Genomic DNA, 14,377 nt, shown 5'->3' with positions numbered 1-14,377 from the left:
ATGTTTTATGCTGTGCGTGAATGCATAAAGGTGAGCTTTGGTTGATTTATTATTTCCTTTCCTTAAACTTGGACCAACACACCTATACCTTTGGCCACCATGAGCCAGTCATTTCCAGAAGTTAACTCATCTTGTGAGAAGCCTCCATTTTACTAATGATTTCCAATGTTGCAAAAATGTGTAGAATAAAAATATATGTACGACATTTCTGTCAACGAAGATTTGCGTCAAGCCTTTGATAGTAGGCTAATATAGCTAATATAGACACTTACAGTCGCGGTCAAAAGTTTACATACACTTGTAAAGAACATCATGTCATGGCTGTCTTGAGTTTCCAATCATTTCTACAACTCTTATTTTTTTTGTGATAGAGTGATTGGAGCACATACTTGTTGGTCACTAAAAACATTCATGAAGTTTTTTTTTATTTTTATGAATTTATTATGGGTCTACTGAAAATTTGAGCAAATGTGCTGGGTCAAAAGACAAAACATATTGCTGTGGCCAAACAGCTCCATTTTTGTTTCACCTGACATCACATGGACAAAGATAAGACCTTCTGGAGGAAAGTTATGTGGTCAGATGAAACAAAAATTGAGCTGTTTGGCCACAATTTTTTTTTTGCGGCTCCAAACAGATTTTGTTGTTGTTGTAATTTGGCTCTTTCAACATTTTGGGTTGCCGACCCCTGCTTAAAGGACCGAGCAACCTGAAGCAACCTATGAAAGGGAGGGTCTGCATATGCACTCAAACAAGGTACATTTTTGTTCCACTACACGAATAAAAAAAAAACGGATTCCCGGAGAAGAAAATAAGAAAAACAATCACCTTCACATGTTTATGTATGTAGGAGGGTGCTTTTGGTAGCCATTGACAAGCTTATGATGAAACAAAAATTGAGCTGTTTGGCCACAATACCCAGCAATATGTTTGGAGGAGAAAAGTTGAGGCCTTTAATCCCAGGAACACCATACCTACCGTCAAGCATGGTGGTGGTAGTATTATGCTCTTGGCTTGTTTTGCTGCCAATGGAACTGGTGCTTTAAATGGGACAATGAGAAAGGAGGATTACCTCCAAATTCTTCAGGACAAGCTAAAATCATCAGCCCGGAGGTTGGGTCTTGGGCGCAGTTGGGTGTTCCAGCAGGACAATGACCCCAAACACACGTCAAAAGTGGTAATAAATCAGGCTCGAATTAAGGTTTTAGAATGGCATTCCCAAAGTCCTGACTTAAACGTGTGGACAATGCTGAAGAAACAAGTCCATGTCAGAAAACCAACAAATTTAGTTGAGATGAAACAAAATTTGAGCCACAATTTTTTTTTTGCGGCTCCAGACAGATTTGTAATTTGGCTCTTTCAACATTTTGGGTTGCCGACCCCTGCTTTAGGGTATAAAAGGAGGGATAAACCAAGCAACCTTTGACAGGGAGGGTCTGCATATGCACTCAAACAAGGTACATTTTTGTTCCACCACACGAATAAAAAAATAAAAAAACGGATTCCCGGAGAAGAAAATAAGAAAAACAATCACCTTCACATGTTTATGTATGTAGGAGGGTGCTTTTGGTAGCCATTGACAAGCTTCTGATGAAACAAAAATGTAGCTGTTTGGCCACAATACCCAGCAATACGTTTGGAGGAGAAAAGTTGAGGCTTTTAATCCCAGGAACACCAAACCTACCGTCAAGCATGGTGGTGGTAGTATTATGCTCTGGGTCTGTTTTGCTGCCAATGGAACTGGTGCTTTAAATGGGACAATGAAAAAGGAGGATTACCTCCAAATTCTTCAGGACAAGCTAAAATCATCAGCTCGGAGGTTGGGTCTTGGGCGCAGTTGGGTGTTCCAACAGGACAATGACCCCAAACACACGTCAAAAGTGGTAATAAATCAGGCTCGAATTAAGGTTATAGAATGGCCTTCCCAAAGTCCTGACTTAAACCTGTGGACAATGCTGAAGAAACAAGTCCATGTCAGAAAACCAACAAATTTAGCTGAGATGAAACAAAAATTGAGCCACAATTTTTTTTTTGCGGCTCCAGACAGATTTGTAATTTGGCTCTTTCAACATTTTGGGTTGCCGACCCCTGCTTTAGGGTATAAAAGGAGGGATAAACCGAGCAACCTTTGACAGGGAGGGTCTGCATATGCACTCAAACAAGGTACATTTTTGTTCCACCACATGAATAAAAAAAAAAACCGGATTCCCGGAGAAGAAAATAAGAAAAACAATCACGTTCACATGTTTATGTATGTAGGAGGGTGCTTTTGGTAGCCATTGACAAGCTTATGATGAAACAAAAATGTAGCTGTTTGGCCACAATACCCAGCAATACGTTTGGAGGAGAAAAGTTGAGGCTTTTAATCCCAGGAATGCCATCCCTACCGTCAAGCATGGTGGTGGTAGTATTATGCTCTTGGCTTGTTTTGCTGCCAATGGAACTGGTGCTTTAAATGGGACAATGAAAAAGGAGGATTACCTCCAAATTCTTCAGGACAACCTAAAATCATCAGGTTGGGTCTTGGGCGCAGTTGGGTGTTCCAGGAGGACAATGATCCCAAACACTTCAAAAGTGGTAAAGGAATGGCTACATCAGGCTAGAATGAAGGTTTTAGAATGGCATTCCCAAAGTCCTGACTTAAACGTGTGGACAATTCTGATGAAACAAGTCCATGTCAGAAAAACAACAAATTTAGTTGAGATGAAACAAAAATTGAGCCACAATTTTTTTTTTGCGGCTCCAGACAGATTTGTAATTTGGCTCTTTCAACATTTTGGGTTGCCGACCCCTGCTTTAGGGTATAAAAGGAGGGATAAACCGAGCAACCTGAAGCAACCTTTAACAGTGCATATGCACTCAAACAAGGTACATTTTTGTTCCACCACACGAATAAAAAAAAAAAACGATTCCCGGAGAAGAAAATAAGAAAAACAATCACCTTCACATGTTTATGTATGTAGGAGGGTGCTTTTGGTAGCCATTGACAAGCTTCTGATGAAACAAAAATGGAGCTGTTTGGCCACAATACCCAGCAATACGTTTGGAGGAGAAAAGTTGAGGCTTTTAATCCCAGGAACGCCATCCCTACCGTCAAGCATGGTGGTGGTAGTCCTATGCTCTTGGCTTGTTTTGCTGCCAATGGAACTGGTGCTTTACAGAGAGTAAATGGAACAATGAAAAAGGAGGATTACCTCCAAATTCTTCAGGACAAGCTAAAATTATCAGCCCGGAGGTTGGGTCTTGGGCGCAGTTGGGTGTTCCAACAATGATCCCAAACACACGTCAAAAGTGGTAAAGGAATGGCTAAATCAGGCTAGAATTAAGGTTTTAGAATGGCATTCCCAAGAAACAAGTCCATGTCAGAAAACCAACAAATTTAGTTGAGATGAAACAAAAATTGAGCCACAATTTTTTTTTTTGCGGCTCCAGACAGATTTGTAATTTGGCTCTTTCAACATTTTGGGTTGCCGACCCCTGCTTTAGGGTACAAAAGGAGGGATAAACCAAGCAACCTTTGACAGGGAGGGTCTGCATATGCACTCAAACAAGGTACGTTTTTGTTCCACCACATAAAAAAAAAAAAAAAACGGATTCCCGGAGAAGAAAATAAGAAAAACAATCACCTTCACATGTTTATGTATGTAGGAAGCCTGAGGACTTGAAGGAAAAGTCTCAGGGTTCCGTGAGACCTTCTCGCTGCATTCTCAGGTGTCACAAAGTGAGAGTGAGCTGATTTGTGGCATGTGGTAAAAAGTGCGACTGAACACTCAAGTAACGTTTGATCGTTTCTCCTTCTTCTTCTTCTTCTCCTTCTCCTTCCCGCCAGAGTTTCAATGCTCTTCCACGTTCTAAGATGAAGTTATGGAAAAGTGCTACTTTTGCCTTTGTGCTCTGTGGCGCCGCCCTGTCTGTCGTCCTCATTAAAAACATGGCCACCGTCGTGGGAGCGCCTAAAGCCAAGACCAAACACACCTCATCCTCATCATCATCATCATCATCATCCTCCTCCTCCTCGTGGTACCCTTCCACCTCACCGTCAGAAACCTCATCATCGCCATCATCTCCGCCCGGCTGGGGTGTCGGCCTCCGTCGGCGGCCGCGCTCGGCAGACATGAGCTCTCTCCTCTCCGAGTGTAAGTTTTCTCGGGACTGACGTAAGAACGTTGCCATGACGCTCCCGTCCACCTGGCGGCTGCTCCCGTGCCAGCTCAGGTGTGTTAGCGGGAAGTGTCAAAATATGCAGCATGACATCATGCTCATAGCGGCACGTTAGAGCAGGTTTGAATGTCTCGTAATGTTGTGCAGGCAATTAACGACTTACATGTCGTTATCTTCTCTTGCGCTTGCGTGAAAAGCTGTTTTGATTACATTTCCTTCAGTCCAGCATGCACAGTAATGGTGTCAGTCTACCTGATTGACAGTGCAGTGGTCCGAACCCTAACCCAAGCCCGAACCCTCGTTCCAATCCTAGCCCAAAGTCCTTAATTGAACTGAAACCCAAACACTAACCCTTAGGCTTGAACGCAAACCCCAGTTTTAACACAAAACCTAATTCCAACCATAGCCCAAATCCAAACCTAACCATAGACCAAACTCTAATTCTAAACCAAACCATAAATCTAAACCTATTCCAAATGCCAATTGTAGGTGAAGACCTGAACCCTAGTTCTAACCCAAAACATTATTTCAACTGTAACGAAAATCATAATCCAGGTTTAATTTTAGCCCTAACTCTAGTTTTAACCAAAACACTGACCCGAGCCCGAAATTAAAACAAAAACTTGTATAAAAAATAAAATAGATAAAAATGTGCCTTCAATATGCTCTCAAACCCTTAGTTCTAACCCAAATGCCAGTCCGAGGAGAGGACCTCAACCTAAAAGCTAGTTCTGACCCAAATGCCAGTCTTAGGAGAGGGCCTGAACCTAAAAGCTAGTTCTGACCCAAATGCCAGTCCTGGGAGAGGACCTCAACCTAAAAGCTAGTACTGACCCAAATGCCAGTCCTAGGAGAGGACCTCAACCTAAAAGCTAGTTCTGACCCAAATGCCAGTCCTAGGAGAGGTCCTGAACCTAAAAGCTAGTTCTAAACCAAATGCCAGTCCTGGGAGAGGACCTCAACCTAAAAAATGCCAGTCCTAGGAGAGGACCTCAACCTAAAAGCTAATTCTGACCCAAATGCCAGTCCTAGGAGAGGTCCTGAACCTAAAAGCTAGTTCTAAACCAAATGCCAGTCCTGGGAGAGGACCTCAACCTAAAAGCTAGTTCTGACCCAAATGCCAGTCTTAGGAGAGGTCCTGAACCTAAAAGCTAGTTCTGACCCAAATGCCAGTCTTAGGAGAGGTCCTGAACCTAAAAGCTAGTTCTGACCCAAATGCCAGTCCTGGGAGAGGACCTCAACCTAAAAGCTAGTACTGACCCAAATGCCAGTCCTAGGAGAGGACCTCAACCTAAAAGCTAGTTCTGACCCAAATGCCAGTCCTAGGAGAGGACCTCAACCTAAAAGCTAGTTCTGACCCATATGCCAGTCCTGGGAGAGGACCTCAGCCTTAAAGCTAGTTCTGACCCAAATGCCAGTCCTGGGAGAGGATCTCAATCTAAAAGCTAGTTCTGACCCAAATGCCAGTCCTAGGAGAAGACCTCAACCTAAAAGCTAATTCTGACCCAAATGCCAGTCCTGGGAGAGGACCTCAACCTAAAAGCTAGTTCTGACCCAAATGCCAGTCCTGGGAGAGGACCTCAACCTAAAAGCTAGTTCTGACCCAAATGCCAGTCCTGGGAGAGGACCTCAACCTAAAAGCTAGTTCTGACCCAAATGCCAGTCTTAGGAGAGGTCCTGAACCTAAAAGCTAGTTCTAAACCAAATGCCAATCGTAGGAGAGGACCTCAGCCTACAAGCTAGTTCTGACCCAAATGCCAGTCCTGGGAGAGGACCTCAACCTAAAAGCGAGTTCTGACCCAAATGCCAGTCCTAGGAGAGGTCCTGAACCTAAAAGCTAGTTCTAAACCAAATGCCAGTCCTGGGAGAGGACCTCAACCTAAAAGCTAGTTCTGACCCAAATGCCAGTCCTGGGAGAGGACCTCAACCTAAAAGCTAGTTCTGACCCAAATGCCAGTCCTGGGAGTGAATCTCAACCTAAAAGCTAGTTCTGACCCAAATTCCAGTCCTAGGAGAGGACCTGAACCTTAAAGCTAGTTCTAAACCAAATGCCAGTCCTCGGAGAGGACCTCAACCTAAAAGCTAGTTCTGACCCAAATGCCAGTCCTGGGAGAGGACCTCAACCTAAAAGCTAGTTCTGACCCCAAATGCCAGTCCTGGGAGAGGACCTCAATCTAAAAGCTAGTTCTGACCCAAAACTTTATTTCAACTGTAACCAAAATCATAATCCAGGTTTAATTTTAGCCCTAACCCTAGTTTTAACCAAAACACTGACCCGAGCCCGAAATTAAAACAAAAACTTGTATAAAAATAAAATAGATAAAAATATGCCTTCAATATGCTCTCAAACCCTAACAGTGTTTCCCACAGGACAGGCATCTATTTGTGGTGGTGTGGTCGGGTGGCGGCGGCAGCGGCGATGACCAAGAAGAACGCGGAGTTGGAATATAATTACAACACTTTATGTACATATTTATATACAGATTTGAACAATTAGTTATTCACTGAAATATATTTATTAATTGTGGTTCTTACAAAAAATATATCTTATAAAATATAAAAGCTAAAATGTCTCTTAAAGCTCTGCCCCTTTAATTAGTGCATACTAAATAATTTAACTTTAGCCTACTACTACAACCATATTATTTACCAGCAACATAAAGTGAAACAGAGGCAGAGGTGTCCTGCCACAGTCAGTCAACCTCCTCCTCCTCCTCCTGCTGCTGCTGAACAGGTCGCACTGGAGCTAGTCGCTCTATGTTTTGTCGTGGTCCTCTCTATAAGGCACATAAGAATATAAATTAGTTAATTAATTAATGAATTATTTTTCTATACTCATCTGTGTGAAGGAGTGAACATCCAACATTAGAATTTATTACTAACGAGCAGAACCGCTCTATGTACAGTGCCGTCTAACCTTAAGCGGCAGCAGCTCAACACATGCAGCGTTCAACGTTAAGGTTTTTTTCTACTTGCCCGACTTCTCAAATCTACTTGCCCCAATATTTTTACTTGTCCTGCCTAGGTTTTTTTCTGGCTGTGTAGTGCTCATGGCTTATATCTTACTAAAATCCTTCCCGTTGACTATTTACAACACTACACAGTATTTATTATTATTATTATTATTATTATTATCTATAATTACATTTAAATGACATTGCATACATGTAAAATTAAATGCTGTTTCACATTATTTGACCAGTAGCAGTTACACTCATCTGAACAGGTCAGCCACCTGTTTAAAGCCCGATCACAGTTGAAATCTTGAAATGAAGGGCCTTTAATGGCCAAAACATTAACCTGGACAACATTTTAACAGCTGGTTGGCTCAGATTTTATTCTTTTCATTGCATTCACATGCTGCAATGGACAGTGGACATTTTAGCTTGAGTATTAATGTAGTATCTGAAGCACCGTCTCCACGTGTGTTTATTGACACCTGGACCTAAAACCTGGACACGTTAGCTCGTCGGTATGAAAACAGAAGACTGTTACTGCGTGCGTCTGCCCCGGCCCCCGAGTCAAACAGCGGCGGTGTTAATGAAGCAGCGTCAGGCTGCTCACAGTCAGTGAAACGCTCGGTGAAATCGCGGATTACCGTTAAATATATGACGAGCCGCGAGCGATGCAGCTATAACCTAGCTACTTATAACCTATATTACCCTCGTATTTTGATCCGGTCGGTCCGTTCTTTTACTCCGTCGTCGTCGTCTTCTTCTTCTTCTTCTTCTTCTGGCCCACCAGGTGAATTAAGTGCTATTGGCGGAGTTACAATGCATAGTAGGCTACCGCCACCTACTGCACCGGAGTTGTAACTACAAGGTACATTCACAGACAGAGTCCCATTGCTTTTATGAGCGGTCGAGCGAGTCAAAAGCCGAAAAATCCATTTGTGGCGGACGTAATTCTTTCGTGGCGGGCCGCCACAAATAAATGAATGTGTGGGAAACACTGCCTTAATTCTAACCCAAATACCAGTCTGAGGAGAGGACCTCAACCTAAAAGCTAGTTCTGACCAAAATGCCAGTCTTAGGAGAGGTCCTGAACCTAAAAGCTAGTTCTAAACCAATGCCAGTCCTGGGAGAGGACCTCAACCAAAAAGCTAGTTCTGACCCAAATTCCAGGCCTAGGAGAAGACCTCAACCTAAAAGCTAGTTCTGACCCAAATGCCAGTCCTGGGAGAGGACCTCAACCTAAAAGCTAGTTCTGACCCAAATGCCAGTCCTGGGAGAGGACATCAACCTAAAAGCTAGTTCTGACCCAAATGCCAGTCCTGGGAGAGGACCTCTATCTAAAAGCTAGTTCTGACCCAAATGCCAGTCCTGGGAGAGGACCTCAACCTAAAAGCTAGTTCTGACCCAAATGCCAGTCCTGGGAGAAGACCTCAACCAAAAAGCTAGTTCTGACCCAAATTCCAGGCCTAGGAGAAGACCTCAACCTAAAAGCTAGTTCTGACCCAAATGCCAGTCCTGGGAGAGGATCTCAACCTAAAAGCTAGTTCTGACCCAAATGCCAGTCCTGGGAGAGGACCTCAACCTAAAAGCTAATTCTGACCCAAATGCCAGTCCTGGGAGAGGACCTCAACCTAAAAGTTAGTTCTGACCCAAATGCCAGTCCTGGGAGAGGACATCAACCTAAAAGCTAGTTCTGACCCAAATGCCAGTCCTGGGAGAGGACCTCTATCTAAAAGCTAGTTCTGACCCAAATGCCAGTCCTGGGTGAGGATCTCAACCTAAAAGCTAGTTCTGACCCAAATGCCAGTCTGAGGAGAGGACCTCAACCTAAAAGCTAATTCTAAACCAAATGCCAGTCGTAGGAGAGGACCTCAGTCTAAAAGCTAGTTCTGACCCAAATGCCAGTCCTAGGAGAGAACTTTAACCTAAAAGCTAGTTCTGACCCAAATGCCAGTCCTGGGAGAGGACCTCAACCTAAAAGCTAGTTCTGACCCAAATGCCAGTCCTGGGAGAGGACCTCAACCTAAAAGCGAGTTCTGACCCAAATGCCAGTCCTAGGAGAGGTCCTGAACCTCAAAGCTAGTTCTAAACCAAATGCCAGTCCTGGGAGAGGACTTCAACCTAAAAGCTAGTTCTGACCCAAATACCAGTCCTGGGAGAGGACCTCAACCTAAAAGCTAGTTCTGACCCAAATGCCAGTCCTGGGAGGGGACCTCAATCTAAAAGCTAGTTCTGACCCAAATGCCAGTCCTAGGAGAGGACTTTAACCTAAAAGCTAGTTCTGACCCAAATGCCAGTCCTGGGAGAGGACCTCAACCTAAAAGCTAGTTCTGACCCAAATGCCAGTCCTGGGAGAGGACCTCAACCTAAAAGCTAGTTCTGACCCAAATGCCAGTCCTGGGAGAGGACCTCAACCTAAAAGCTAATTCTGACCCAAATGCCAGTCCTGGGAGAGGACCTCAACCTAAAAGCTAGTTCTGACCCAAATGCCAGTCCTGGGAGAGGACATCAACCTAAAAGCTAGTTCTGACCCAAATGCCAGTCCTGGGAGAGCACCTCTATCTAAAAGCTAGTTCTGACCCAAATGCCAGTCCTGGGTGAGGATCTCAACCTAAAAGCTAGTTCTGACCCAAATGCCAGTCCTGGGAGAGGACCTCAACTTAAAAGCTAGTTCTGACCCAAATGCCAGTCTTAGGAGAGGACCTCAACCTAAAAGCTAATTCTAAACCAAATGCCAGTCGTAGGAGAGGACCTCAGCCTAAAAGCTAGTTCTGACCCAAATGCCAGTCCTAGGAGAGAACTTTAACCTAAAAGCTAGTTCTGACCCAAATGCCAGTCCTGGGAGAGGATCTCAACCTAAAAGCTAGTTCTGACCCAAATGCCAGTCCTAGGAGAGGACCTCAACCTAAAAGCTAGTTCTGACCCAAATGCCAGTCTTAGGAGAGGTCCTGAACCTAAAATCTAGTTCTAAACCAAATGCCAGTCATAGGAGAGGACCTCAGCCTAAAAGCTAGTTCTGACCCAAATGCCAGTCCTAGGAGAGAACTTTAACCTAAAAGCTAGTTCTGACCCAAATGCCAGTCCAAGGAGAGGACCTCAACTAAAAGCTAGTTCTGACCCAAATGCCAGTCCTGGGAGAGGACCTCAACCTAAAAGCTAGTTCTGACCCAAATGCCAGTCTTGGGAGAGGACCTCAACCTAAAAGCGAGTACTGACCCAAATGCCAGTCCTAGGAGAGGTCCTGAACCTAAAAGCTAGTTCTAAACCAAATGCCAGTCCTCGGAGAGGACCTCAGCCTAAAAGCTAATTCTGACCCAAATGCCAGTCCTGGGAGAGGACCTCAATCTAAAAGCTAGTTCTGACCCAAATGCCAGTCTTAGGAGAGGACCTACACCTAAAAGCTAGTTTTGACCCAAATGCCAGTCCTCGGAGAGGACCTCAGCCTAAAGGCTAGTTCTGACCCAAATGCCAGTCCTAGGAGAGGACCTCAACCTAAAAGCTCATTCTGACCCAAATGCCAGTCCTAGGAGAGGTCCTGAACCTAAAAGCTAGTTCTAGACCAAATGCCAGTCCTAGGAGAGGACCTCAGGCTAAAAGCTAGTTCTGACCCAAATGCCAGTCCTAGGAGAGGTCCTGAACCTAAAAGCTAGTTCTAAACCAAATGCCAGTCGTAGGAGAGGACCTCAGCCTAAAAGCTAGTTCTGCCCAAATGCCAGTCCTAGGAGAGGACCTCAACCTAAAAGCTAGTTCTAACCCAAATGCCAGTCCTAGGAGAGGTCCTGAACCTAAAAGCTAGTTCTGACCCAAATGCCAGTCCTGGGAGAGGACCTCAACCTAAAAGCTAGTTCTAAACCAAAATCTAATTATAACACTTGCTAAAACCCTGAGTCTAGTTCTCTCATTCCAACCCTAGCCCCAATTGCCCGAGCTCTAACCCAAACCCTGTTTTTCTCTCGCAGTGTCCATGATGTTCCAGAGCTTCACGGAAGGTGAACTTCAGCACATGGTTGGGACCCTGATGGACAGGAAGCAGCGGAAGAACCGGAGCCAAAGCCAGACCAGAAGGACTAAAAGAGCCCGGCGGGCCAAGCCCTGCTCCCTGAGAGAACTGGAGCTGACAGTGAGCGAGCTGGGCCTGGGCTACGACAGCGACGAGACGGTGGTGCTGCGCTACTGCAGCGGCAAGTGCACGGCGCAGCGGCGCAACTACGACATCACCATGGAGCACATGATGCGGACTGGCTTCAAGAAGAGGGGCCGCAAGGACAAGGTCGGCAACGGTCCGTGCTGCCGGCCCACGGCTTTCGAGAAGGACTTTTCCTTCCTGGACAACCGGAGCCGCTACCACAGCATACAGAACATCTCGGCCAAGAACTGCGGCTGCGTATGACCCACGGACTCCGACGTGGGACAACATGGGGAGGGGGGGAACTCCAGATCAGGAATATGTTGGACCTGGACCGACTCCACGTGGGAATGAATCAGAAGGATTTGCAGACAGAGAATGACTGTTCTTTTTCTATATGTGTAGTAACACTGTAAACACAGCAATGTAGCAACATGGCGTGTTCTTCCGGGTCACGTGACCGCGTGACTAAGACCTGATGAGTCATGGCCGCCCGGCTCAAGACTAAACTTCACCGTTTCACATCTCAACCCAAGTATATTTCAACGTTCTTCCGACTGGAACGCGGTAGACACAGCAAATTCAGACAACACAGTCCTATTAATTTTGTAATCGTACTAATCACTACTTTCCCCTGGCTTATTATTCTTCATCACACCAAGAATCTTAGTGATTTGTACGGTTTGTGAGGGTCTTCCTTTCCTTTAAAGTTAAAGTTAAAATACCAATGATTGTCACACACACACTCTAGGTGTGGTGAGATTATCCTCTGCATTTGACCCATCCCCTTGTTCCACCCCCTGGGAGGTGAGGGGAGAAGTGAGCAGCATCGGTAGCCGCGCCCGGGAATCATTTTTGGTGATTTAACCCCCCAATTCTAACCCTTGATGCTGAGTGCCAAGCAGGGAGGTCATGGGTCCCATTTTTGTTCGCATGTAAGTATCTGGAAAACAACTGCTTCAAGTCATAACTTAAATGTTGGCGTTGAGCTAGACGGGTAGTCTCTTCTCAAGGATAGGGCTATCACTTTTGCAGGGAGGTAACGGGTCCCATTTTTACAGTCTTTCGTATGACTCGGCCGGGGTTTGAACTCACAACCTACCCATCTCACAAAAGGAGATGTTCGCATGTAAGTGTCTGGAAAACAACTGCTTCAAGTCATAACTTAAATGTTGGCGTTGAGCTAGACAGGTAGTCTCTTCTCAAGGATAGGACTATCACTTTTGCAGGAAGGTAACGGGTCCCATTTTTACAGTCTTTCGTATGACTCGGCCGGGGTTTGAACTCACAACCTACCCATCTCACAAAAGGAGATGTTCGCATGTAAGTGTCTGGAAAACAACTGCTTTAAGTCATAACTTAAATGTTGGCGTTGAGCTAGACGGGTAGTCTCTTCTCAAGGATAGGGCTATCACTTTTGCAGCGAGGTCCCGTTTTTACAGTCTTTGGTATGACTTTGAACTCACAACCTACCGATCTCAAGGCAGACACTCTAACCACCATAACATAGGCTCATAACATGCAACTCAAGACATTTCAAGACTCTTGGTGATAAAATGTTGATGATTAAACTTATAAAAAACCTCAAATTAAAATTTTTAGAAAATATTGGGTTTTCAAAAATCTATAAACAATGATCGCCAAAATTATAACAAATAAAAGCTTGGCTTATTTAGCTTTGCATGTGATGAGTTGATATCACATATTAGTCTCACACTTGAAGTTGAATTGTTGAAATTAATGGTAAATGGTAAATGACTCGGCCGGGGTTAGAAATCACAACATACCTATCTCACAAAAGGAGATGTTTGTGTGTAAGTGTCTGGAAAACAACTGCTTTAAGTCATAACTTAAATGTTGGCGTTGAGCTAGACAGGTAGTCTCTTCTCAAGGATAGGGCTATCACTTTTGCAGGGAGGTCCCATTTGTATAGTTTTTGGTATGACTCGGCCGGTGGTTTGAACTCACCACCTACTGATCTCAAGGCAGACACTCTAACCACCATAACATAGGCTCATAACATGCAACTCAAGACATTTCAAGACTCTTGGTGATACAATTTTGATGATTAAACTTATAAAAAACCTCAAATTAAAATTTTTAGAAAATATTGGGTTTTCAAAAAACTGTAAACAATGATCGCCAAAATTATAACAAATAAAAGCTTGGCATATTTAGCTTTGCATGTGATGAGTTGATATCACATATTAGTCTCACATTTGAAGTTGAATTATTGAAATTAAAGGTAAATGACTCGGCCGGGGTTTGAACTCACAACCTACCCATCTCACAAAAGGAGATGTTCGCGTGTAAGTGTCTGGAAAACAACTGCTTTAAGTCAGAACTTAAATGTTGGTGTTGAGCTAGACAGGCAGTCTCTTCTCAAGGATAGGGCTATCACTTTTGCAGGGAGGTCCCATTTGTATAATCTTTGGTATGACTCGGACGGTGGTTTGAACTCACCACCTACCGATCTCAGGGCAGACACTCTAACCACCATGACATAGGCTCATAACATGCAACTCAAGACATTTCAAGACTTCTGGTGATACAATTTTGATGATTAAACTTATAAAAAACCTCAAATTAAAATTTTTAGAAAATATTGGGTTTTCAAAAATCTGTAAACAATGATCGGCAAAATTATAATAAATAAAAGCTTGGCTTATTTAGCTTTGCATGTGATGAGTTGATATCACATATTAGTCTCACATTTGAAGTTGAATTGTTGAAATTAATGGTAAATGGTAAATGACTCGGCCGGGGTTTGAACTCACAACCTACCCATCTCACAAAAGGAGATGTTTGTGTGTAAGTGTCTGGAAAACAACTGCTTTAAGTCATAACTTAAATGTTGGCGTTGAGCTAGACGGGTAGTCTCTTCTCAAGGATAGGGCTATCACTTTTGCAGGGAGGTCCCATTTCTATAGTCTTTGGTATGACTCGGCCCGGGGTTTGAACTCACAACCTACCCATCTCAGGGCAGACACTCTAACCACCATAACATAGGCTCATAACATGCAACTCAAGACATTTCAAGACTCTAGGTGATACAATTTTGATGATTAAACTTATAAAAAACCTCAAATTAAAATTTTTAGAAAATATTGGGTTTTCAAAAAACTGTAAACAATGA

At 43.9% G+C, this 14,377-nt stretch overlaps 1 protein-coding gene across 3 annotated transcripts in view; it reads left to right on the top strand.

Moving 5' to 3' along the window:
- LOC133618472 (uncharacterized) overlaps positions 1-11,938 on the top strand; it is a 55,932-nt gene extending 43,994 nt beyond the window's left edge. Inside the window, exons 1-3 of one of the 3 annotated variants that reach the window (XM_061978857.2) lie at positions 549-1,223; positions 1,256-4,136; positions 11,075-11,938. In XM_061978857.2, the coding sequence (XP_061834841.1) occupies positions 3,857-4,136; positions 11,075-11,505 (711 nt within the window). In that variant the 5' untranslated portion in view covers positions 549-1,223; positions 1,256-3,856 and the 3' untranslated portion in view covers positions 11,506-11,938. Of the gene's footprint in view, positions 1-548; positions 4,137-11,074 lie in introns of those variants that run through there. The other 2 variants (XM_061978856.2, XM_061978858.2) reach the window with 2 other exon arrangements.
- The last annotated feature ends 2,439 nt before the right edge of the window (positions 11,939-14,377 follow it).

Source organism: Nerophis lumbriciformis, linkage group LG19 (genome assembly GCF_033978685.3).
Source record: "Nerophis lumbriciformis linkage group LG19, RoL_Nlum_v2.1, whole genome shotgun sequence".
NCBI classification, from domain to species: Eukaryota; Metazoa; Chordata; class Actinopteri; order Syngnathiformes; family Syngnathidae; genus Nerophis; species Nerophis lumbriciformis.
The sequence above is the reverse complement of the archived record's forward strand: the minus strand, read 5'-3'. Positions and strand labels throughout refer to the sequence as shown.